General features: G+C 41.5%; 1 protein-coding gene across 2 annotated transcripts in view; it reads right to left on the bottom strand.

Moving 5' to 3' along the window:
- The window catches only part of SLC44A3 (solute carrier family 44 member 3), a 104,242-nt gene that overhangs the window by 34,521 nt on the left and 43,257 nt on the right, over nt 1-26,464 (bottom strand). Inside the window, exons 10-11 of one of the 2 annotated variants that reach the window (XM_027862621.1) lie at nt 10,191-10,356; nt 7,186-7,302 (exon numbers count right to left, since the gene is read on the bottom strand). In XM_027862621.1, the coding sequence (XP_027718422.1) occupies nt 7,186-7,302; nt 10,191-10,356 (283 nt within the window). The remainder of the gene's footprint in view (nt 1-7,185; nt 7,303-10,190; nt 10,357-26,464) is intronic. The other variant, XM_027862622.1, reaches the window with a different exon arrangement.

A 26,464-nucleotide genomic window follows, 5' to 3' on the forward strand; every position in this document is an offset into this window, starting at 1 on the left:
ATGCTGGGACAGGGCGACCTCATCAGAGTTCATGCCAACTAGTTTCTCCCACCGAGGCTAGGGGAGAAGTACTAAGAACATTGAATTAAAATATTAACCACGCTTAGTAAACACAGAGGGGCAAAGTCTGATTTCCTTACAGCTGGCCAAAGAATTCTTCACTGGCAAATGGATAATTCAGCCCTCTTTCCACCTGCTTAGTGATGGCTGAACTCAACTTACCATGAATGTCTGTCCCTGAGGCAGGATTTAGTACGGTGGAAGAGACACTGAATTTAGAGATAGAAGACTGGGTTTAAATCCAGGTTCTCCTACAGGTACCTAAGTGACTTTGACCAAATTACTTTTACTTCTCTGAGACTCTCTTTAACTCTCTACTCCTAGCAAGCCCTAGGCCCACCTTCCATCATCAGGAGCAAAGACTCTCTGACTCTTCAGAGGCACTGTCCTTCCCCCTACCTTCAGCCCCTCCTCCCTCTCATTCTCAGCTTTAAGACTTGCTCTGGGGCAGAGATGCCCTGGATGTTGACTGGTGGAGGCTGAGTGGAACCAAGACTCAACACTCTATATCTAGCAGATCCAACTTCATCCCATTCAGCTATGCTGCTAGGATACCAGAGCCCAGCCACTGAGGTTCTTTTTGCCATCTCCTCTTCCACAGGTATCCCTAACTCCTTCATATCTCTTCCTTAGAAACAATATTCAAGTTAATATTAAAAAAGGTCCTAGAAAGGGCATGATAACCTTTTGCCCTATGACCCTATTCGGAATACTTGAGACTATTGTTCTTTCTCTCAATAACTAGGACTGAATACGAACTCCTCTGTCTGACATGTAAATCCCTTCATGTCCAGGCTCCAGTCTCTATTCCCAGGTTATCTATACCTTCTTCCTTCTCATACACCTTCCATTCCAGCTACAATACAGTATTCCATCTTCCAGTTTCATGTTTCTGACCAGCCTCTCCTCTGCCCTGTCCCTGGAATACTCTCCCTTTTCAAGCTACATATCTAGGCATCTCTATCTCCCTGAAAGGTATAGCTCAAGTATCACCTCCTTCAGAGTAGCCTTTCCTGATTCCCCCTGGTGTTATCTCCCCTCCCCAAATCACTGCCTATTTATGTTGTATAGATCTTATATTTACTCAAGTCAAGTTAATAGGCATTTATGAAGCACCTACTATGTACCAGACACCATGTTCAGTGTGGGGATGCAAGGAAAGGCAAAAAACCAGTCCCTGATCTTGTGGAGTTCAGAGTCTATGGAAGGGACAATATTCAAAAAACCATCCATAAATAAGCTTTATACAGGAGAAACTGGGGATAGTCAACAGAGGGAAGGAAGATTAGAGAGGATGAGCAAAGTGAGAGTTGAAGGAAGCCAGGGAAGCTAAGAGGCAGAGACGATGAGGGAGAAAGTCCCAGGTATCAGGGACAGGCAGCGAATATGCTCAGAGTCCAGAGATGGAGTTCTATGTGCTCGGAATATCAAAGAAGCCAGTGTCACTGGCACGAAGCGTATGGCAGGTGGGGCTGGGGATGTAAAGTGTCAGACTGGGAAGGTAGGTTAAGGGCTTTAGATGCCAAAAGAGGATTTTATATTTGATTCTGGAGGCAACAGGGAGCCACTGGACTTGATAGAATGGGGTGGGGTTAGATGGTTAGACCTTTGTTTTAGGAAGATTAATTTAATAGCTGAGTGGAAGATGGGCTGGCGGCATGAGAGACCTGAGGCAGGTCGAGGAACCAGAAAGTTATTGCAATAGCCTATAAACATGCTATATATACCCAGAAGTAGGTAAGTTCCTTGAGGGCAGGGACTGTTTTACTTTTTATTCCTAGTATCGAACAGAGCCCACTATATAGCAAGTACTTTTAAAATGCTTGTTGATTGACAGATAGACCTCACAAACACAGGGCCTTCACCTTTGCCCCTCCATCCCACCTATCAAAACCTATTCTCAGTAAAGGCTTTAATAAGCTTAATTCACAGTGAAATACAAATGTCTAAGGCTTAAATTAATTATAGAATTTCAAAGCTGAGGACCTTGCTGGCTATCTAGCCTACCCAGCACTTAGCACAATGCCTAGTACACAGTAAGCATGTAATAAATGCTTGTTGACTGACAATTCATACCCCTAAAAGAACCTTTACTATAAGAGGAGGGATTGTCTTTTACCTTTCTTTGAATGTCTAGTACAGTACCTGCTGCATAGTAGGAACTTAATAAGTGCACACTTATTGACTGACTATAGCATACTTGATTGGTAGTCATCTGGCCTGAACTTGAAGACTGCCAATAACCAACTCTTTACCTCCTGGAAACAAACCACTCCCCTTTTGGATAATTGGTTAGGATATTTTCCCTCATATTGACCATCTCTTTGTAACTTTGATCTATTGCTCCTACTTATGTCCTCTGGTGTCAAGTACAAATCTAATCTCTTTTCCAGGAGACAGCCCTTCAAATACGTAAGACAGATGTCACATATGCCTCACCTCTCCTCCCATCCTGACCCTGAATTTCTTCTCCGTGCTACATATGTACAGTTCCTTCAGTTGATCCTTAGAGGGCATGGACGCATCTTGCCATTTACCTCCTGTAACTGATCTATAGCTTATAAGTGCTCTTCCTAAAATGTAGCTCCTAGAAGTGGAGACATTTCTTCAAATATGGTCTGATAAGAACAGAACACAGTAATTATCATCATCTCTTTATTCCTGGAAACTGACTCTCAATGCAGCCCAAAACCACATAAGTTGCGGGGGTTGTTACATAATGCTGTTGACTCATATTGACCTTGCAGTCCTCTGAAACTCCAAGATCTTTCTTAGACAAACTGCAGTACAGTCATGGCTCTCCCATCTTGAAACTTGGCAAGTTCTTTTTTTTTAGTTCAAGTATATGCCTATGAAACTTTATCTTAGCATATTTAGCTATACCTCCTGGGCGTCAAGATCTTTTTTGAATCCCTACTCTGTTACTCAGTGTGTTACTATCCTTCCTTTCTTTGTGTCATTGCAAAATTGATAAGGTTGCCACCTATCCCTTTATCCAAGTCACTGATTAAAAAAAATGTTAAACAGAACAGGGCTAAATATGGGTGCTTGGGACATTATGCTGGTGACTTCCTTCCAAGCTGACATCAAACCATTAATGATTCATCTCTGGGGTCGAGCTATTCAGCCAGTTCTGAATCTACCAAATTGGACCTTACCAATAACTAATCCATTTCTTTCCATCTCTTCCCATCTTTTTCCCCAAGAATAGTATGAGAAACTTCATCAAATGTTTTGCTAAGATCTAGATGAACAATAACCAGTGAATTCCCCCAATACATTATTTTAGTAACCATGTAAAAAAAGAGAAATAAAGTGAGTCTCATGTGACCTATTCTTGATGAAGACAGACAGATTCACTGTGATTATCACTTCCTTTCCCAAATGTGGGAACCTTTGTCCGAAGGCACCAATCACTCTCTCATTCTCAGTGAGGCAGTGTTCCTAGCTGTCTAAGTGAAAGTTACACACTTCTTCCATTACCCCTTCCCGTTCTATTACCTCCATCCACCTCTGCCCCACCCCACTCAAATCTATCCAGCTCTGCCTGCCCCTTTCACTGTGCCCTCTGTAATCCTTGATCTAATGCCAACAAACTTCCCTTCAGATCTCTTCTTCTTATGTTTCTTTCATATTTTGACATTCACAGAGACTCAGACTTTCCCAAAAGATCCTTTGCCTCCTTGGCCGTACTCTCATGTCCCACAACACACTGCTCCTGAAGAGAAGTAGACATATTCTTTTTTCCCCATGGCCCTCCAGACCCTCCTTTCCCTGCCATCAATCAGCAACCTCTCTTCCTTTGAGATTTACTCTTTTCAAATTTATCACCCAAACCAGATCTTGCTGGCAATTACCTACTGGCCCTTTTTCTTTTTTGAAAAGTCCATTCATTATCTGGGTCATGGTCTTCTCTATCCCCAACCCTTCCCTGCCTTTTTATTAGGGGACTTCAACATGTATGTTGGTGTTTGTTTATTCAAACACCCTTGCCTTCCATTTCATCAATCTCCTCAACTCAGATGGCCTATACCTTTGTTACTTTTCAGCCACACACAGCTATACTTCTTGATCTCACCATTACCCATAATTGTTCCACTTCTATGACCCAAGAATTCTGAAATACCTTTATCTAATGATAACTTCCTATCATTTCATTGCTCCCTATGCATGCTTTTTACTCATTCTTTGTTCTCCTCCCCCCTCAATAGAATATCCCCCGCCCCAGCTTTACTTTCCCCACTTCCTAATCTTGACTCTATAGTTAACTAGCTCAGCTTGATCATCAAGTCTGCCTCCCTCTGCTCCTGCTCACATGATGCTAATAATGTTGGAAAAAGTCATATCTGACAAAGTGGTGGCCCTTCTCCTCACCAAGGTTGGCCCTTTTATTTGTACCCTTGATTCTATCTTCTCCAGTCTCCTACAGAAGACCATGGCAATTACTTCCACAACCATCCCCTTTAGCACTGATCTTTGGTCGCTCCCAATCTCCTGATTTCCCTGCTGTCCATAAACATGCCCAAGTTTTCCCTTCCCTTAAACAACCCTCATTTGAACCTACCACCGTCTCAAGCTAGTGCTTTATATTTCTTTCCTTTCACTTACTCTTGTGGGGGCAGAACTATTTACACTCACAGCCTCCACTAAATCTCTTCTCACTTTCTTCAAATCTTTTGCAATCTGGCTTTGAACTCATTCGACTGAAACTGCGCTCTCTAAAGTTACCAGTGACCTATTAATTGCCAAATCCAATGGCCTTTTCTTGAACCCTCTATAGTCAGTGATGCTGTTGACTGCTTTTTCTCCCAGATAATCTCATATCTGGGTTTTCCTGACATTGCTCTATGTTGTTTCTTCTCTTACCTGCCTGACCACTATGTCTCAGTCCTCCCTGCTAGATTATTCTCTGTGTTCCACCCCTTAACGGTGGCTACACCCCAAGGCTCTGTTCCAAGACTCTTCCCTCTTCTCTCAGTAATTTCATTAGTTTTCTCTGGTTCAATTACTTTAACTTCAAAAATAACTTCCAGATCTATCTATTCAATGCTACCTCTCTTCTAAGCTTCAGTGTCTCACCACCAACCGCCTAGTAGGCCAGTCTCTTCTTTCTCCAATCAGTCCTCTCCATACAGCGGCCAAAGGAATATTCTCAAAAGCACAGGGCTAGAGGTATCATTCCCTTGCTCTCAAAGCTCTAGCGACTCCCTCTTGCCTCTAGAATAGAACACAAAGTTTTGTGTTTGGGATTTAAACTCCTTTACATTCTGACTCCAGTCTATCTTTCCAGACCTACTACACACTTCTTTTTCCCCCCATTTACTCTGCCATCCTGGCAAACTGGCTTTCTTGCTATGCCTCACATCCCATATTCTCTTTCATTTCTCAGCCTTTCTTTGTCCCCTTTGCCCAGAATGCACTTCCTCCTCATTTCTGCCCCAAAGCCTTTTCCAACTCCCTCTGCTGTTAGTGCCTCCCTCCTCCCTCTCCCCACCAGTTACCTTTTATTTTCTTGGTGTGTACTTTGCATTTATTTATGCATTCACATCTTATTTCCTCTGACAGAAAAAATTCTCCTTAAAGGCAGGGGCTGTTTCCTTTTTGTCTTTGTGTTTCCACCACATAGCTCGATGCCTTAATAAATGCTAGTGGATTCTTTGCTTAAGTCCAAGGATTTGAGTCAAGCTCATAGGCCTGCAGTTTGAAGATTCCATTCTCTTCCTTTTTTGCAAGATCAGGTCATTTGTCCTTCCATATCTCCCTACTTGTACCACTGACTAATCAGATATTTTCATCTTCCGTGCAAGAATAGTATGAGATACTTTTGTCAGATGCTTTGCTAAGATCTAGGCAAACAGTACTGTTCTTTAAGATAGGGATTGTCTTTTGCCTTTCCTTGTATCTCCAGAGCTTAGCACAGTGCTTGGTATATAGCAGGTGCTTAATAAATGTTTATTGACTGTTGGACTGAATCTATAGCAGGGGTTCTTAAGCCTAGTGTCCTTAAATTTGTTTAAAAATATTTTGATAGGGGCAGCTAGGTGACAGTGAATAGAGCTCTGGCCTCAGAGTCAGGAGGACCTGGGTTCAAATCCAGCCTCAGACACTTAACACTTACTAGCTGTGAACCTGGGCAAGTCACTTAACCCCGATTGCCTCACTCTCCCCCCCCAAAAAGATAAAAAACATTTTGATAACTGTATTTCAATATAACTGATTTCCTTTGTAATCCTATGCATTATATTTCATGCATTTTAAAACATTATTGGGGGTTATATGCTTCACCAGACTGTCAAAGGGGTCCATGACACAAAAAATGCTTAAGAATTCCTGACCTATGGTACACTCCTGATCAACCAGTTTAGTAACCCTGTCAAAAAAAGACATAAAGTCAGCCTGACAGGATCAGTTCTTGATGAAGTGATGAAGGATATTTACATTTTAAAATGGAACCAAAGCCTTAGGTCAGGAATTCCTGGACTATTTGTAAGGGGGAAAAAAAGACACAGCTTCTTATTTTCTCCAAATGCTGTTTGTCCTTCATTTCCAAAAAGGGCCAATGACATTACGGTGTGATTTCTTAACTTGTGCGTGAATTGGATTTAAATGAAGTTGAAATGCCCAAAGTCGTCAACCTCACTCTGTCTTCCAGAGTCATCGAAGTCCAGTTGCAAGACAAAGGTCAAGATGACAGGTGATACAATAGTTGGGAGGTAGAGGAAAGTCTTTTCATCTCTGTGATTCTGTAAGTAATTTCAGGGTAACCCATCCCCCAGTGTCTGCCACCCGTCTCACTCAGGAACATTTTTCCTTCAGAGTAACACCGGAGATAACTCCCCAACTCTTGAAAACTATACATAAGGCACTTTTATAGCACAATCATTTCTGGAAATACCACTCCAGGGTGGAGAGGGGAGAGCTGCAAAGCCCCTTGTCATAGGAATACCTTTGACAATAGTGACTCCATTCTGAATTTGTAACAAGCATCTCAACTGAGAAGGAATAGAGCAGAGAAGAATAGATAGTGATGCTGTCAGTTATGTTCCCGCCCCCCACTGGAAGAATTACCAGGTAAAGATTATAGATATACCAGTACATCTTGATCTCCTGGTTGTAGGTATTTACCTTAGGCAAAAGGACATCACATAATGTGTAGTCAGTTCCCCGACCTGTCTACTCACAAGACCAGCTGTGTTGGGAAGTACATGGAAATATGATCTCCTTGCAAATTCAGTGGCATTTCTGGTTGTGAATAGATAAAAAGAACTTAAACATGTCCCTCATTGAAGCAAGCAGCTAGGACAGAGGACTTGGAAGATATCTATCTGTGTTACATTATTTCTATGAGATGAGAGACCAGGAAAATAATTTTTTTTATGCTTCTGTTTCTATAACTGTGTAATAGGGCTCTTACTTGGTACATATCTACCTGCTCCTCCAGGGAGACTGCTGGGGTTAATGAGATGTTTGCTAGCCCTTTCAGATCCTTAAATGACTGAGACTTTTTAAAATTTCAATTCCATCAGAAACAAGTTTACCTATTGTCAGGCATTAAGTAAATGTCTATTATGTCGAGCTCTGTGGGTAGTGCTGGGGAAGGAGAGACAAAAAGGGAAATAGTTTTTGCCCTGAAAGAGTTTCCATTCTACTGAGGGGAAACGTGCATACTTAAGTAAACATTATATAAGCGAAAGCATAATATAGAGGAAAGAGTGATGAACTTGCCCCGCCTCAATTCTCACTGGTGTGGAAATTTACTCCAACAATGCAGAATGGCAATGTTTTTACCTTATATACTCAGAGACATATCTGGGGCACTGGGATGTTAAATGACTTGCCCAGAGTCAAACGACTATAGGTGGTATATATCAGAGGTAAGATTCAAACCCAGGTCTTCCTGAGTATAAGGCCAGCCCTCTATCCACTACTTGATAGTGCCAATACAATGTGAGTTATAATTAATAATAAAGAAATCACTTGGATAACTGGGATACTTTGGAGGAGGTTCCTTCAACTAATATATTGTCAAATTTATACTGACTGAGAGCTCCATAGTTCTACTATAGATAGAATAATAACAATAACAATAGTAATAATAACTGGCATTTAAATAGTGCTTTAAAGTTTCCAAGGTACTTACAGGCATTATTTCATTTGAGTCTCACAATAACCTTTGAGGAAGGGTCTACAGGTCTGATTATCCCCATTTTACAGATGGTTGAGAAGAATAAGATTTGGGCACCTGGCCAGGGCCACACAGTGAATGTGACAGGCCGGATTTGAACCTAGGACTTCCCTGAGCAAGTTCATCACTCTTTGCTCTATATTATGCTTTCACTTATGTAATGTTTACTTAAGTATGCACGTTTCCCCTCAGTAGAATGGAAACTCTTTCAGGGCAAAAACTATTTCCCTTTTTGTCTCTCCTTCACCAGCATTACCCACAGAGCTCGACATAATAGACGTTTGCTTAATGCCTGCTGAATAAATGAATGAATATCTATTTTGGGTTTGGAAAGCCCTGGGGAAGTTATCCAGTCTATCCCTCTGACTTTAAATCAGTCCAAACTTAAATTAGCTCCATTTCCCCCATCCAATGAATGGGTGTCTCTCCAGTTGTTAAGGAATTCCATAAGAGAAATTTTTACAACTTCTCTTGGTAATGCACTAGCTATTTGAACTGTCAAGAAACTCTTCCCAAATTTAAACTATGCCATGAGGGGCTTAGGTTAAAACACATTTCCTCATATTTGGTCCTCAGCAGAGCCAGGACAGCTGGCTGCCATTCTTCATACAAAGACTATTATGAAGTCACTCCTCAAGCTTCTCCTCCCTAGGCTGAATAATCCCAGTTCCTTTCATCTCTCCTGGAGATTTTATTTCCCAGGCCTTTCATCATCCATGTGGCTCTCAGTTGAACTCTTCCCAAGCTAAGGATTTAAAAACAAAAGCCAATGTGACTAGTTGACTTTAACATGGGACTCTATGTCCTGGTTTGTTTGGACTCTTGGAACTTGTATGACGTGAATGACACTGATGAATATGCTTTGACCGTATTAAATCCTTGGGATGGGTACAATTTGCCTTTCCACACACAGGCAGGGATAGTCTCCAGTGCTGAAACCACAAGATAAGAATGGGCCTTGAAGCATCAAATGGAAAATGGAGAGGCAGGGCTCTGCCAAGGTCAAAGAGAAAAACCTCTTAAGAGCCTGAATTGTTTGACTAAAGGATGGCTGTAGAAATGAATCATGATGGATGATTCTTACATCAAGGCCCCCCATTCTCAAGTGTTTTAACTGTCTTAAGATATAACCTTTAGCAGCTAGCAAGGTAGAGGCTTAATAAGTGCTTGTTGTGGAATAAAAGTGAAAACGTGCTATAGAATTGGTTTTTGGTGAGCCAAAATTATTATTATTAATAATGTTATGATGATGATTCATTGTATATTTCAAGATAAGAAAATAAAAAAGAAACCAGAGAAAAAAATCAATGTATTATGAGTTTGACTTGTCAACTACACAGATGGAGCTTAGAAGTATCTAAAAGTATACATAATATCTTATTTAATCAATAAACAAGCATTTATTAAGTGTCTACTATGTGTCAGGCACTGTTATACGCTGAAGATACAAATACAGAACTCTCTTTTTCCTCATATTTTATTTTCACTGTGTACATGTCATTGTCCCTAGAATGTAAGCTCCTTAAGGGCAGGGACTATTTCTCATTTTGTCTTTGTATCCTTAGTATCTAACCCAGTGGTCTGACACATAGCAAGTACTTTAAAAAAAGGTTTACCACAGTGCCTCACACAGAGTAGGCACTTAATAAATGTTTATTGGATTGATGGATTGGATGACTCTAGGTCAGTTTCTAAGCCTTGGCTTCCTCTTCTGTAAAATGGGAACAATAATACTGGAAGCATTACCTCAAATGGTTGTCATGAGGCTCCAAAGCCAAGCACTTTTAAAACCTTAAGGGGCTATGTGCCTGTTATCATGTTATATCCCATGCCTCTACTGAACTTGGTGCCATCCCACAATTCCAAAATGTTTCTTCTGAGATTTTCATCATGAGACATCCACATACCTACTATTCTAGGAGAATAGAAGAGAAACTGTACCTACCGGTTGAAATAGCAGGTGACCACTGCCCCAGCTATGGTCATTTGCTGGCAGGCCAGGATAAATTCACTAGTCCAGATAAGGCCAATTAAATGGTACCACCACATATATCGAATGCCAGAAATAAGTTTATATTCCACGTGTCCCCTTGTCGTCACCTCTGCAGTACCTACAGGGTCAAAGAAATTATGTTTCAATCAATCTTGTTCTATGTCAAGCATTGCCAAAATGGCTCAAGGGGACAACAGGTCTTCTTCATGTCTGCTTATTCTTCATGGATTATTCTTTAGCAATCAGTTAAGACTTCAAGTAGAAAGCAAACTTCTTGAAGGTAGGGACATTGCTTTGCACAAGTTATCAGGATGGCGAAATCCCAATGTAGGAACTCCTTTTATCAAAGAAGACTGCAACCCTAAGGAGTTCTAAAGAACTGTCTGAGATATGTAGGCATTAAGTGACATGTCCGTGGTCACAGAGTATTAAATTTCAGAGTCAAGATTTCTTTTGCTTTTTTTTTTTTTTTTTTTGGGCAATTGGGGTTAAGTGACTTGCCCAGGGTCACACAGCTAGTAAGTGACTAGTGTTTGGTCTGAGGTCAGATTTGAACTCAGGTCCTCCTGACTTCAAGGCCAGTGCTCTATCCACTGTACCACCTAGCTGCCCCAGAGTCAAGATTTCAACCTGGGCCTTTCTGGCTCCAGCACTCCATCCACTACTCCATACACCTGAATGTCCTGGCTGTTTCCTTGAGATGCATCATAATATTCCTTTTCCTACAAAGTACAGACTTCTGGAACCTATTACATTTTTCCCCTTGGTCATACAGCTAATAAGTATCTGAGGTGGAAACCCACTACATATTTGTCCCCTTGGTCATACAGCTAGTAAATGTCTGAGGTGGGATGTGAACACAAGTCTTCCTGACTCTAAGCCTAGAATACAGTTCACTGTACCATGTACCCAGAACACAGTAGGTACTTAACAAGTCTTTCTTGATCTGGATTGAGTTAACTTCTGGGATGGTCAAGAAATACATCTGTTTAAGATAAGAAGTACATTGTGTGTGTGCATGTGTGAACAATATGGGGTTTGGGGAATTATTATGACTGAAATACTCAATATACCCTAGAACCTGCATAATGAAAAATTATGGATAAATTTTAAAGTGCATTTCAATAAACATTTTTAGTTTGCTAAAGTAATTAACTTAACTTAGCAATTATCATGAAGCAAAACCTCTAAGGTGATTAAATTAAGTAGGCTTACCTTTAGTTAGGTTTGATTTTGGGAACCACTACTTAATAACCGGGTGAGCTTGGGCAAGTAATTTACCACTCTGACCTTCAGTTTCCTCAGCCTATAAATATTTAATATGTACCTACTGTGTGCCAGGTAAATTGAAAATCTTTTTTGTTTTTCACTTTGCAAAGTTATCTAACTCAGGCTTCCTTTAAATTTCAAGGTCTAATGATTTTTAAGTAGGATTCAATTTATAAAAGTCATACACATGACTGATCTTTTTAGGATCAAACCAATTGCTGAAAGCAAGGCATGCCTATAGCAAATAGTAATATATAGCAAAATAAATATAGCAAATAAAATAAAAATATAAAATATAGCAAAAAAATAAAATATAGCAAATAGTGAATAGTAGGGCCTGAAATATGGTTTTGGGGGTGGGGAATGGAGGAAACCACTAAGTTCCAAGGAGTCTTAAAGCTCCCTCTACAGACTCCTAGCCACCAACATGCCTGAGCAAGGAATCAGTCCTAAGCTCATAGGATCTGCAATGGGAAGGGACCTTAGAGGACCTGAGCCCTTCATCGACTTGAGACCTAAGAGATAAAATGACTTGCCCATGGTTAAACAAGTAGAAGAGGCAGGATTTGAACTCAGGTCTTTAGGATTTGAAGGTAAGTTAATTCTGACTCGACAGTCAGAATTTTTTGTAATAATGTAATCTGTAATCATGTAATTCAATAAGCATTATTAAATGCCCACTATATGCCAGGCACTGCACTAGCTGCTCATGATACAGACAAAAACAGCAGAGTCCCTGTCAGCAAAGAGATTATCTTCTGCTGTCCTGGAGTATGTGTGGTACGGATAAGTACGCGCAAGATTCACACAAAAATTGTTGAGGGGGAGGGCAGTGAATAACTAGCAAATGCTTAAGGTTGACAAAGTGCTTTCTTCATAATAACAACAAGAGAGAGGCTATACTAATTTTATTCCCACAAAATTCTCTCCTGAGAAGGTAAGCTCATTGTGTGAAAGGCAAGTTTTTCATTCTCTGTACTTTTATTTCCAAGGCCTAGCATAGTGCCTGGCACACAGCAGGCACTTAATAAATGCTTACTGAATTATATTAGAAAAAATTCTGACTCTGAGGTCAGAAGGAAAAGCAAACAAGTATTTATTAAGTGCCTACTATGTGCCAGATACTGTGCTAAGCGCTTTACAGATATTACCTCGTTTGATTCTCCCAATAACCCTTTTGAGGTAGGTGCTACATGATTCCCATTTTACACTTGAGGAAACTCAGACAGACAGAGAGGTTAAGTGACACTTGCCCAGGGGCATACAGCTAGTAAGATCTGAGGCCATGTTTGAACTCAAGTCTTCCTGACTTTTGGTACAGCGCTCTGTCCATTGCACCACCTAGATTCCTGAATTCAAATCTTGCCTCTGATGCTTACTACTTTTATGACCTTGGGTAAGTCATTTCAATTCAATTTAATAAACTTTTATTAAGTGACTACTATGTGCCAGGCACAATGCTAAGTGCTAGAGATACAAAAAGAGGCAAAAGACAGTCCCTGTCTCCAAGAAGCTTACAATCGAATAGGGGAGACAGCGTGCAAACAAAAACATACAAAGCAAGCTATACACAGGATAAATAGGAAATAATTAAAAAAGGGAAAGCACTGGAATTGAGAAGGGTTAGGGAAGACTTCCTGTAGGAGGTGGCATCTTACTTGGGACTTAAAGGAAGCCAGAGTGGTCAGCAGCTGGAATGGTGGAGGAACAGCATTCCGAGGTCTCAGCCAACAAACATTTGGCCTTTCCTACTATATAACTGGTGGCTTCAACTAAGAAAAGTGTTCTTCACCTGGAGTCTCTGAACATGTTTTTTTTTAAGATTTTGATAGCTATATTTTTTTTTATTTATTAACTTTCAGTTTTTCCCATTATAGTTATCCCCAGTATCCCTCTCCCTCTCTCCCAGAGACCCATCCCATATATCAATATTTTTAGAGGAAAAAAAAATCAGCAAGACTGATGGATACATTGAAAAAGTCCATAAACGTGTGCAATGTATAGTAACTGTGGACCTCCCATCTTCACACAGTGGTACTGTATATCATTATAATCAGTTTTCTTGGTAATCTTATGTGTTTTATATATTTAAAAGCCATTCTGAGAAGGGGTCCATGGCACAAAATAAGTTAAGAAGCCTTACTAAGGTAAGTTAAGGACTGAGGTATACATTTACGGAAAGGTGAACAACTGGACAATCAGTCAGCAGGCATTTATTAAGCACCTACCACATCTTAGGCACTGTGCTATGCACTAGAGATATAAAGAAAGGCAAAAACTCAGTCTCTGCTATCAAGGAGCTCACAGTCTAATAGAGAACAACTGTTAAAAGACACTATCTTATTTTCTGCAATGGCTACAAGTGAACTTCATGTAATTCAATTGTTGTTTTTCAGTTGTGTCCAACTCTTAATAACTCCATTTGGGATTTTCTTGGCAAAGATCCTGGAGTAGTTTGCCATTTCTTTCTTCAGCTCATTTTTTACAGATGAGGAAGTAAGGCAAGCAGGGTTAAGTGACTTGCCCACGGTCACACAGCTAGTATCTGAGCAGGCCACATTTGAACTCGGGGAGATGATTCTTCCTGACTCTAGGCCCAGCACTCTATCCACTGCGCCACCTAGCTGCCCTATATAATTCAGTCTTTCCCCTAAGTTCCCAACATTAATTATTTGGACAGGAAGCAAGGGAAGGGAATTATGCTATACAGCAAAATAACTTTCTTGGACTTGGGGTGGCCAGAACTCCTTGTTTCCTAGGCTCTTGTGAACAGGCCTTAAATTCTCTGCAATGTTACAGCTGAACTGGCTGACAGAAAGCTTTCCATCTTTGATCATACCCAAGCTTTGCCGTGGCCTGTTGACAACCTGGGTAGTAATCAAAGCACTGATAAATGGGCAGGCTTTTCTAGGATGACCAGAAAGGTGGGCTTTGAACCCAGGTCCTTCTGACTGCAAGCCCAACATTACTCTCAGACATTCTTCCTACATTTCTTTCTCTACTAAGCACAAACATCCCCGAAACATATCATGTTCTGTTTTGTTTTTCCCTAGGAATAAGCTTAAAATAACAAGAGGGCCAGAGAGTAGACTAGCTGCCACATAACATAAATGCTGATTTCCTCAGAAGTGGAGGAAATTCTGAATGAAAAAATGTGAAGGTTTTCTCTCTTCCATCTCTTGGCTGCTTTTGTTGATGGGTTCAGGTAGAATGACCCGTGCTCAGGCATACCACAGGTCACTGTTTGGGGCAGCACACTGGACTTCAGAAGTGAGAAGTAGAGGTCTTGGGTGATAGGACTCTTAGCGTATCAGGAAGAAACAGATATGAGTAGTAATAACAACAGCTGACATTTATCTGTGACTTTAAGGTTTTCAAAGTGCTATGAAGCTTATATAATCACAGACTGAGAGCTGGAACAGACTTTCAAGGCCACTTAGTCCAACCCTCACATTTTACAGATGAGGACACTGGGGCCCTGAAGGGTTTAAGTGATTGCCCAGGGTTACAAAAGGTCATAGATTTAGAGCTGGAAGTCAGTCAGGAAGCATTTATACCTGGTTTCATTAATACCTTCATTTTACAGATGAGGAAACTGAAGTTCCCCAAGGCTAAGTGTTTAGCCAATGGATACAGCTTATAAGTTTCCAAGGCAGGATTTGAACCCTCACTTATCCTGACTCTAAGCCTAGAACTGTTTTCACCACATCACATGGACGAACCAAATCTGCTGTCTGTTCCCCTTTGCATGTGAACATTGGCACATCTTTCCCAGGCATCTGACTTTTCCTACCTTTGGTTCACTTTTATGATGATCTATGAGTGAATGTTATAGACTCTGGCTGGCTTTTCTCTTCCCCTAGAGGGTGTGTGTGTGTGTGTGTGTGTGTGTGTGCGCGTGCGAGAATTACTCTTCAAGCTGCATTTAAAAAAAAAATCAGGAGCCCTGGATTCACTGTGAAAGTCTAGAAACTGAAGTCTGCGACAGCCGAGAGCTACCAAATAGGTATATGTTTGTGTCTGTTTGTGTAACTCAATTGTTCTCTCCTATCTACCAGTGTTTGTACATTCAAGAATCCTCTGCTGGCCAAGTTAGAAGGCCAGCTACTTTATCAAGAAGGTCTGAAAGGGGGCCAGAATTCTGTAGAGACTCAGATCTGAAGGATCAGATGGACCCCCAGAAAGTGGGAGGGGGAGATTAAAATAGAAAAACACTAGAGTGAGGGACAGGAAACCTATGTTTTAGTTCTAGGTCTTCTACTAACTAGCTGTATATAATCAATCAATAAGCATTTATTCAGGACTTAGTATGGGTCTGAGGCAGCTAGATGGCTAAGTGGATAAAGTGCTAAGTCAGGAGTCAGGAAGCCAAGTTCAAATTCAGCTTCAGACACTCACTAGTTGTGTGACCCTGAGCAAACCACTTAACCTGTTTGGCCCTAATCTACTAGAAATGGCAAACCACTCCATGTCTTCGCCAAGAAAATCCCATACAGGGTCAAGAAGAGACAGACGTGACTGAACAACAACATAGTATGGGTTAGGAGTGCAGAGGATACAAAAAAAAAAATGGAAACAATACTTGCCCTAAAGGAGTTGAATGGGGTAGCCATCCCGTATATTAATGGGTAGATACAAAATACATACAGGGCAGATACAGTGTAACCTTAGTGAAGGTACCAGTAGCAGGCAGTTTTAGAAGGTGGTGTTTAAGCTGAACCCAGAAGGAAGTTAGGATTCTAAGAGGCAGGAGAAGAGCATTCCAGGGATGTGGGACAGCCAGTGGTAAAGTCTCTCGATGGGAGATGAGAGATGGAGTGCATCAGGAATAGCAAGGAAGACGAAAGAGGCAAAGGTCAGGCTGAGGTCTTTTCTGGGTAGCCAGGAGTAATAAGTGGGATTAGCCATCTCCAGCAAACCTGCTCCACATCAATCCACCCTATGCAGTGATCAGTTATGAGCTGCTGGTGAGAAGACTGGTGAAAAGAGAAGACTTGGGGAGGGGGTGGAGAGAAGAGGGGACCTGATATAACGGCTGTCTCTAGGTATCTGAACGGCTGTCACGAGGAAGGATTTGCCTTGTTTTCCTTGGCTCCAGAGAGCAGAACTAGGAGCAATGGTTGGATGTAACAAAGAACAAATTTAGACTTAAGGAAAAATTTTCCAATAATTAGAGCTATCCAAAAAAGTAAAATGAGCTGCCTTGGGAAATGCTGGGTTTCCCCCTCAGTGGTCTTCAAGCGAAGGTCTAGTAAATATCAAAGCTGGGATTAGAACCCAGGTCCCCTGACTCCAAGTTCAGTACACTTCCCTTCTACCATTTAATCTGGTACTTGATCACATACTGTCAACACTGCTGTTTCCCAGAGGTATCCCTGGCCTTCCCAGGTTGCTTCTAAGCACCTAAACATCTGGAGGACAACGACAAGCCTGGAGATTGTGGCACATAAGGATTAAAGGACCTGAGGCTATCTGGCTCAGGATGGGATTTGTGGGGGGACATGACTGCTGTCTGTATTTGAAGGGCCTTCATGTAGAAAAAGACTAGACCTCTGTCTGGGCCCAAACGGCAGAGCTAAGAGCAAGGGGGAGGAGGCTTAGAAAGGCAGATTTAGGCTTGGCATAAAAAACTTGCTCATGTTATCTAACATTGGGTGTTTGTTTCTTGAACAGATGGGTTCACTGAGCATGGGATGTTATCAACCCACCAAACCCTCCTTCACTGCAAGTCTTCAAGCAAAGGCTGGATGATCTCTTGGCACATGAGTTAAAGAGGGGATTACTTTTCAGATGTGGGTCGGATTTGATGGTCTTTGAAATTCCTTCCAATTCTGACATGTGATTTTTGTGAAGGCAGAGACTATTCATTGTCCCCCTCCACACCTGTATCTTCCAAAATACTGAGCACATGGTATATAGCGAGTAAGAATCTTTCAACTTCTTGAAATAGTCGACAAGCATTTTTTATTGTTGACCCTCACACAAAAATTGGAACGTGCTCTCTGTCTGAGGTTAACTCAATGAATGGGGGTACTAGTTTAACTATTTTCAAATCTGCCAGACAGACCAAAGAGAATTCTGGAAAAAAACTCTAAATCCAGGATATATGTAGCAAGTTAGTAGCCAATACTGATATAATTTCTAAAAATATGACAATATGTCACATTATGGCCACAATATTTATCTTGTATATAGCTTGTTTGTACATGATTACTTGCACACTTACTAACTGCATGACCCCAGGCAAGTCATTTAACCTTGTTTGCCTCAGTTTCCTCATCTGTAAAAGGAGCTGGAGAAGGAAATGGCAAACCACTCCAGTATCTTTGCCAAGAAAACCCCAGATGGGGTCAAAGATTCAGAAAGGACTGAAACAACTGAAAAAGAACTTGCATACTGTCATTTCCATTATGTTGTGAGCTCTAGGAGGGCAGGGACTGTCTTTTACCTTTCTCTGTATCCCAGTGCTTAGCATAATGCCTGGCCTGTTGTTGTTTAGTTATTTTTTAATAGTGCCTGACTCTTTGTGACCCTATTTAGTGGTTTTTTTTTGTTTGTTTGTTTCTGGTAAAGATACTGGAGTGGTTTGACATTTCTTTCTCCAGCTTATTTTACAGATGAGAAAACTGAGGCAAACAGGGGTAAGTGACTTGCCCAGGGTCACACAGCTAGTAAATGTCTGAAGCCCAGTTCTGAACTCAGGAAGAGGAGTCTTCCTGATTCTAGATCTGGTGCTCTATCCGCTATGCTACCTAGCTGCACCCCGCTCCTGGCATGTAGTAGATACTAAATAATGTTTATCGCTGACTGACTGATCTACTGCTTTATTTCATCCTCACATCATACTCCTGAGGTGGGATCGATCAAATGACAGAGTTAGGCCTGGACCTCAAGTCCATTATTGTTGTTTCCCATTAGACTACCTCGCCTCCTTTTTAAAGGATACAAGTTCTTTTTAAAAATAGAAGTTTTATTGAATTTAAGATCTGTAAAGGATGCATGGTACAGTGTATAGGGCACTGGGCTTGGAGTCAGGAAAACCTGAATTCAAATGAGCAACTCAACCTCTCCTTGTGGCTTCTCGATTTCTTTCCTTATCTACAAAATGGCAGCAGGGACAGGTTTGGACTTGGTGGCCTCAAAGTCCTCCTCTTTCTCTTAACCTAGGATCCTATGTCTTTTTTTTCTTTATCTATAGTCATTTCCTGATATTATACTCCACCATCCCCTTTAATAGAGAAAAAATTAAGCAAAACTGATGTCATGACCAAGTGTGCCATCATATGCAATATTCTCTTCCTGTAGTCCCTCATCTCTCTTCCTGAAAGGAGAGGATTGTGGTTCAGTATCTGTTGTCTGAGATCAACGCTACTCATTCTGTTTAATCTGAGTCCAGCTGCTTTTCAGCGCAGTCTCCATTCACAGGATTCCTGTCATTGTATAAACAGGTCCTGGGGTCTCCTTTCTAAGCACGTAGCTGTTCATAGTCTGGGTACCTTCTGTACAGTTCTCCCAACTTTTCCTGCTCAGGATGACAGCCATGCTCATCCCTCTGAGTCACCACACAGATGGAAAAGGACCTCTCAGCAGCCGCTCAGTTCCTTACTCAGCCAGGGCAAGGCTGCCAGAGATTGGTGACATGGGCAGCAGCAGGAAGGCAGAAGCTGAATGTGACCGAGTTCATCCCAGTCCCTTTCAGTACAACAACAACATCTGCTGGATTACTGAGGTTACTGCAGTTTCTGTTCTGTTTTTTCCATTTCAGTTGGCGAGTACTATGGTGGCTGGTTGCACAGAGGCATCCATTGATTAATTAGGGAAGGAACTGGGCATACCTATGTTTTAATTCTCATGGAATTTTACTAGCTGTGTGGTGGGTCAATAACATCCCATTCTCAATAAGCCTTCTGTTCAAGAAACAAACACCCAACGGACCTTGATGCCTATCATGTTTCCCCTTTGGGGTTTTAATGCAAGTCAAATATAAAGTTTTTCAACCTACTGACACAGATCAAAAGGTGTAAATATTTACCTCCCATTTTAGTTACTTTTCCTGAGCAGCCAACAACCCCAGACCAAAGATGGGAAAGATGGTCAACAAATGCAACATTCCTTGCTGAGGATGTTCAACTCAACACTTCCACATCTTGCAGGTACTTCCCAGTACCCAAAACCCCCTGCTTGTTTACAAATGTGCAAAGAGCTGGCATCTTCCCGTCTGTGGTTGCAGCATCTTTTAAAAAATGCCCTGCGATGTGATGAGAGATACATATTTCTTGAGCAACCTGTCCACTTATAAAGTGTTTCTGCCCGTTGGTCAGGCCTCTCCCTCTAACTTTTCCTCTGGTCTCTCAAAGCAGAGACTTGGGCACCTTGGCCAAAAGGCTTCTGAGAACAAAAGATGCCCTCTTTGTGTGGCACAGGCCATCTTGCCAGTCTGAGGCTGTTGCTAGGATTATCCCATATGCCTTTCCTGATTTGTAGAACCTGTGACAGCTTGGACTACTGGCCTGGCCTTGAAGACCCCACAGTCAACTCCAAGCTACAAAATAGTATCAAGTAGAGATTCAAAAAAAAAACCCCAATAATAACAATAAAGTATCCCAGAAGTTATCTCAAAGTTATAATGTTTGGCATTGGACGGAGGGCTCTGAGAAGCTGCTATAGGTTTCTGTTGGCAAAAAAGTATTTTATTGATGCTCTTTTTAATTTTACTTTGCTTTCACTACTTAATGATCCATCCCAGCCCAACTCATGCCACCCTGATTCCTTCCTTATAAACAGGCTGATTTTCCTGCCTCAAGTCTCTCCTCATTCTAACTTAGCTGTTAAAGTAATTTTGCTAAAACACAGATCTGACAAAAAAAAAAACTGGGGATCAAATGGAAGCTCCTCTTTTTGACTTTTAAACCCCTTTATGACCTGGCCCATCTTCCCTTTACAGTCTTCTTACACTAGACCCCTGTTCAGCTACACTGGCCTTTTTGTTGCCTCTCACACAGGACATCTCATCTTCCAAGTCCTTCACCCTAGTAGTCTCCTGTACCTGGAAGTCTCTCCCTAATCCCCTCCTCCTTCTGGCTTCCTTCAAATCCCTCCTTCTGCTACAGGCCTTTTCCAGTCCTGCTCCCCACCTCTTCTTCCTGCTGGCCCCCTACCTCCAAGATTATACACTATAATATCTTGGATGTACATTTTTTTGCATGTTGACTCACGTATTTAAAGGTGAGCTACCTGAGGGTAGGATTATGCTTTTGCTTTTCTTTGTATCTGCCAAGCTTAGCACACAGTACTTTCTGGCACACAGTAAGCACTTAAGTGTTTGCTGACTGATCAAACTGACCATGTCTGAAAATGTATGTTTTGTGTTGTACTTAGAGAACACTGCCTATCTACCAAGAGGCTGGAGGTATACCATTCATACTTTGTAGTCACATAACCCATTAGGACTGTCTAAAAATGTATGCCTCATGACACACCCACAGCACACCACCTCACTGCCAAGAGAAAAGAGGAAGTCTATCAGTCCTCTGTAGTCACAATTCATCACTGAATTGATGACCAATGTTCTGAAATCTTTCTAGGTTGTCTTCCTTTACATGGCTGTCATCACCATGAAAACTGTTCTCATTGTACATCTATGGCCATTCCCCACTAACATATTAGTACAAGTTTTCCAGACTAGCTAATTGTTACCATGTAAGATGACAAAGGGTGATCCTCAGAGTTGGGAAGACCTGAGTTTAAGTCCTGCCTCTGATGTGTGCTGGCTGTGAGACCCCAGGCAAACCACCTAATTCTTCTCAGTGCCCCAGGTTAACTCTCTAGGACTTTCAGTTATATGGCTGGTTGTGTTCTTGTCCACGAAATTCATTTGTGTTCAACTCTTCATGACCCCTGAGTACCATGATGTCCATGGGGTTTTCTTGACAAAGAGACTGGAGTGGTTTGCTATTTCTTTCTCTAGTGGATTAAGGTAAATAGAGGTTATATGACTTGCCCAGGGTCATACAGCTGGATTTTAATTCAGGTCTTCATGATTCCAGGCAACTGAGCCATCTTATATAGGTGGCACTCATTTGCATTAGAAAAAGGAATTTCCTCCCTAGGAGGTCCCTGAATCAATAAAATTCTAGGTCCCAAAAGAAATAGCTCAGGAGAGCCTGGCTCTGAGGGGATCAAATGTGGGAGAGGATGGAATAGAAACAGGAAGAGGAGATAAGCATGGCAGGTGGAGAGAATATGGTTGCTAAATAGGGGTGATGGCTAAAGACAGGAGATGCAAGTGGGGTGTCCTAATGTCAATGGACTGTATGTGCTGGGGAGCATGAGAGCTCTCTAAGAGTCAAATGAGATATCTGAAAGTTCTCAATAGGGTGGGGAACTTGCAGCCTCGAGGCCACATGTGGCCCTCCAGGTCCTCAAATGTGGCCCTTTGACGGAATCTAAATTTCACAGAACAAATTTCCTTAATAAAAGGCTCTGTTCTGTAAAACTCTGACTCAGTCAAAACCTAAGCACTAAAGGATGTAGAAGGCCACATGTGGCCTCGAGGCTGCAGGTTCCCCACCCCTGGTTAGCACACTACCTGGCACATAGTAGGCACTTGATAAATGCATGTTCCCTACTTCCTCTAAGCCTGAGCTCTATAGCTTTCAGGGCTAGCGCTTCATGGGGCATAGGGAACCTCAGGGGTTAGGAGATGAATCAACACACAGGTACAGACAGATTCATTTATTTTGGCTAACAGACCACATATGACTCAGGAGCTACCCTCCCCAACCCCTGGTTCAAAAGAAAGTCAGCCAAGAAAAGAAGTTTATGTTAGATTATTCACCACATTTATAGGATCATATATTTATGGTTGGAATGGACTTTAGAAGCTAGAAGCTAGAAGTTCAGTAGCTTCTTTTATAGATGAGGAAACCAAAGCACAGAAAAGTTGAGTGACTTGCTTAAGGTCACACATCTAATAAGTAAGTGATGGGATTTTAACTCAGGTCTTCCTGACTCCAAGTGTAGAGATCTATCAGCTATGTTGACGAGGATCTTGGCCAATGGACCTTGCTTCTCGTTAGGGTTGGGGATTCTCATTTGATAGCATCATCAACAAACCATCAGTGAGCCTTACAATATGCTAATGACATGGCTAATTATACAAAAATTAATTCCTCCTTGCTAGCTCAGGCTCAAGTAATCACAGAGAAGGTAGTAGTGTTGTCTCCAGCCAGCTAGCCCACTGGGATGGAAGATATTACGCTTATAAGGCACTGAGATTGACACTAGAATTACAAGGCATGGGCTCAGGAGGCTAGTTGAGGAGATTGGAAATTCAAATGAAAAGGTAAAACTAGAACATGAGAGGAGGCATCACATCTGGAGCCCTGGCTCAGTTTTGGGTACCAAATTTAGCAAGAATGTTGGTAAGCTGGAGAACATCTATCCAAAGGAGGAAAATCAGGATGATGAGAGGTCTCAAGATCATGTCATCTGAGGATCAGTGGAAGTGAGTGAGTATGTTTAGCTTGGCATCAAAAGTCAATAAACATTTATTAGGTGCCTACTATGTGCCAGGCACTGTACTAAGCACTAGAGACACAAACACAAAAAAAGAAAGACGATCCCTGCCCTCAAGGAGCTTATAATCTAATAGGGGAAGACAAAACACAAAAGGAAGCTGAAAAAGTGGGGAGAGGTACTCAATCTAGGGCATGGTGAAGCCAGTCAGAGGAGTCCCAAAGTGGTGCAGCGGTGCAGCCAGGTGAGAAATGAGCTTTCTGAGTTTAGCTCTCTCCTTAAATGGAGGTTTGGAGTTCATGGCTCCACCCTCCAATCAGAGAGTCAGAGGGTAGTGATGAGAAGAGACTTGGAGAGAGACACAAAAGCTCTCTTTAGTCATTCGAAAAGCTGCCTTATGGAAGAAGGGCTAGATTTGATTCACTTGGCCCCAGAGGGCTGAGCTATTGTTATAGGTTGGCAATACAGAGAGGCAGATTTAGGTCTGATATAAGGAAAAACTCAACAATTAGTGTGATCCACAGGAGAAAGAGCTCACTCTGGAGGTGATGAGGAGTTGAATGACCATGTGTCTTTGATGCTGTAGAAGGGATTTGTATTTGGGTATGAGTTGTATTAGATGGTCTCTGCAGTCCCGTCCAACTCTGGGATGCTGCAATTTCATGAATCTTGGCTCAGCACCAACTTACTATGTTTGTGACCGTGGATAAGTCACTTAATCTCTTTGGGTGCCCAAAATGAATGGGCTGGTATAGATGATCTCTGTAATGTCCCTTCCAAATCCAATCTATGATCCTATGATGTCACTGACTGACACCCAGAATTGACAAAGAACTCATCCAATGCCATCCAGGCTGTCTAGTCTGGGTGACTCTCAGAAGCAGTAAGTGGGACTTCCTAGAATTTTGATATGAAAGGAAGGCTTGTGTTTCCTCAGGAACATCTCTGGGGTATTTTGGCTCAGCTATAAATGCTTTAGCAGTTTCAGAAAATATTCCTTGAGCCCATAATACATCTTATCCTCTATTTTGACTTATTGTCTCATTTCAGACTCGTTATGAATTAACCCCCACTCCTGTATTCTATGGCCCAGCCAAACTGGTTTTCTCTGTGTTTATCCCATATGAAATTCCATCTCTCATCATCATCCCTTTGCACTGGCTGTCCCCCATGTCTGAAATGCATTCAGACCTCTTAGAATCCTTCTCTTCAAGACTCAGCTCAAACACTGCCTTCTACACGAAACCTCTTCTGATTCTCCCAATTGCTAATGCTTCCCTCCCACCAAGTACTTTGTATTTATTTACCTCATTTGGGGGGAGGGCATTTATTCTGTATATACTTAAAATAGCATCTAGTGGATAGTGTGCTAGCCTAGGCGATGCAATGGATAGAACACTGTACCTGGAGTCAGAAAGACCTGAGTTCAAATCCTGCCACAGGCACTTACTAGCTATGTGACTCTGGCAAGTCACGTAAGTTCTATCTCAGTTTCTGCATCTGTAAAATAGAAATAATAGTAACACCTAAACCCTAAAGGTTATTGCAACAATAAAATGAGGTTATATTTGAAAAGTTCTTTGCAAATTTTAATGTACCACAGAAAATGCTAATTATTACTACTGTTTATTATTATTACTATCATCATCATCATCATCACCACCAAGAAGACCTGCATTCAAATCTTACATCTGACTCATCATATCCTGGGCAAGTCACTTAACCTCTTAGTGCTCTGGGCAACTCTATAAGACTGTAAATCGCAGAGAAGGTGCCAACCTGCACTGGTAGAGGGACTTCCCTCTCCCTGAAATTCCCTATGCCAAGGAAATCACATATCCAGCATCTGTCTCTCTGTCTCTCTCTCATCTCCTTCAATAGAATGCAAACTCCTTGAAAGTAGGGCTTGGTTCTTTTTTTGTACTGGGATGCCTAGAACCTAGAACAGTGCATGATACATAACAGGCACTTTATGAATGTCTTTTGATTGACTGAATTTGCAGATCCCAAAAAGAAATATTTCTAGACAGTAAGTAAGAGTTTATCCGATGTTCAAAGATATGAAATTTGAAAAGGCTCCCGTGAGAAGAAAATGACTAAGACCCAGAACTGGAGACCTTGGCAACAAGAGGAGTTGCAGCATAGATGGTCATTGCCAAAGAGAGGGGATGGGTAAAGAGAGGTTCATCACCCACTGGGGATGTCCCTGGCTTGTCCCAACTCATTCTTAATGGCAGGCAGTCAATCTTTCAGTTCTGCTACCTGGACTGAAGAACCTATTCATCTTCCAATCCCTAGGCCAGCTTTGATTTCTATTAGAACCAACTTCAGCCAACAGGGCCATCACAATGGGGCATAAGCACCTCAGACATTTTCTTGACATATCTAAGTCAGAGCCAACGAGGAAATGAAATGGACTTGCTTAAAACATACAGGAGGAGGGGCAGCAGTGGACAGAGCACCAGCCCCGGATTCAGGAGGACCTGAGTTCAAATCCAGCCTCAAGACACTTGACACTTACTAGCTGTGTGACCCTGGGCAAGTCACTTAACCCCAAATGCCTCACCAAAAAGCAAAAACAAACAAACAAACAAAACACAGGAGGGTCATTAGCCTGATTGGTGCCACATCTGCTATTGTTTTATCATCTGGAGATTGACTTGAAAAGCCAGGTTCCCTCAGTTTAAGGCACAGCCTGGAAGACTTGAGTCACTTAACTTCTCTCTGTTTCAGTTTCCTAATCTGTAAAATGAGAGGCTCAGATTCAATGGCCTCTAAGGTCCCTTCCACCAATAAATCGATGATTCTATAGCTTTATCCCGGGTCCTTGTCAAACCAAACAGATAAATATATAAAATAAATATAAACACGACATATTAAAATACATGATAGTATATATAAATATATTTATAAAAATGTAAAATAATATAATACATAAAATATAAATAAATATAAAAAACCCATAAATATGGTTTTGCTTGACAAGAAGACTGAGGAGATTTTCTGTGTGCTATTTAGAACAGATACACTGAGTAAATTTAACCTTTTGGGATCCACGTACTTGAGCTTCCATGCTCACTTAGCTTTCAATTTCTGCCACCTACTTTTTGTTTTTGTTTTTCAGATTGGGGGCAAGGGAGGGGGTGAGATGTCAAATGTGTGTTTTCTTGGTGCAGGGAACTCTCAGTAAGGAAAATCTCTCTATAAATGTAGGTTGGCAACCTTTTCTCAATTTACAGTCTTAGAGAGTTGCCTGAGTCACAGAGAGATTATATCACTTTCCTAAAAGACTGAGTTCAAAACCTGCCTTAGACATTTACTAATTGAGCCATCTCGGATTAGTCATTTACCTCATTCAGCCTCAGTTCTGTCACCTGTAAAATGAGGATAATAATAACATCTAGAGTTGTTGTGAGGAACAAATAAGACAATGTGTATAA

Source organism: Vombatus ursinus, unplaced genomic scaffold (assembly GCF_900497805.2).
Source record: "Vombatus ursinus unplaced genomic scaffold, bare-nosed wombat genome assembly UNPS02014769.1, whole genome shotgun sequence".
Taxonomy (NCBI): domain Eukaryota; kingdom Metazoa; phylum Chordata; class Mammalia; order Diprotodontia; family Vombatidae; genus Vombatus; species Vombatus ursinus.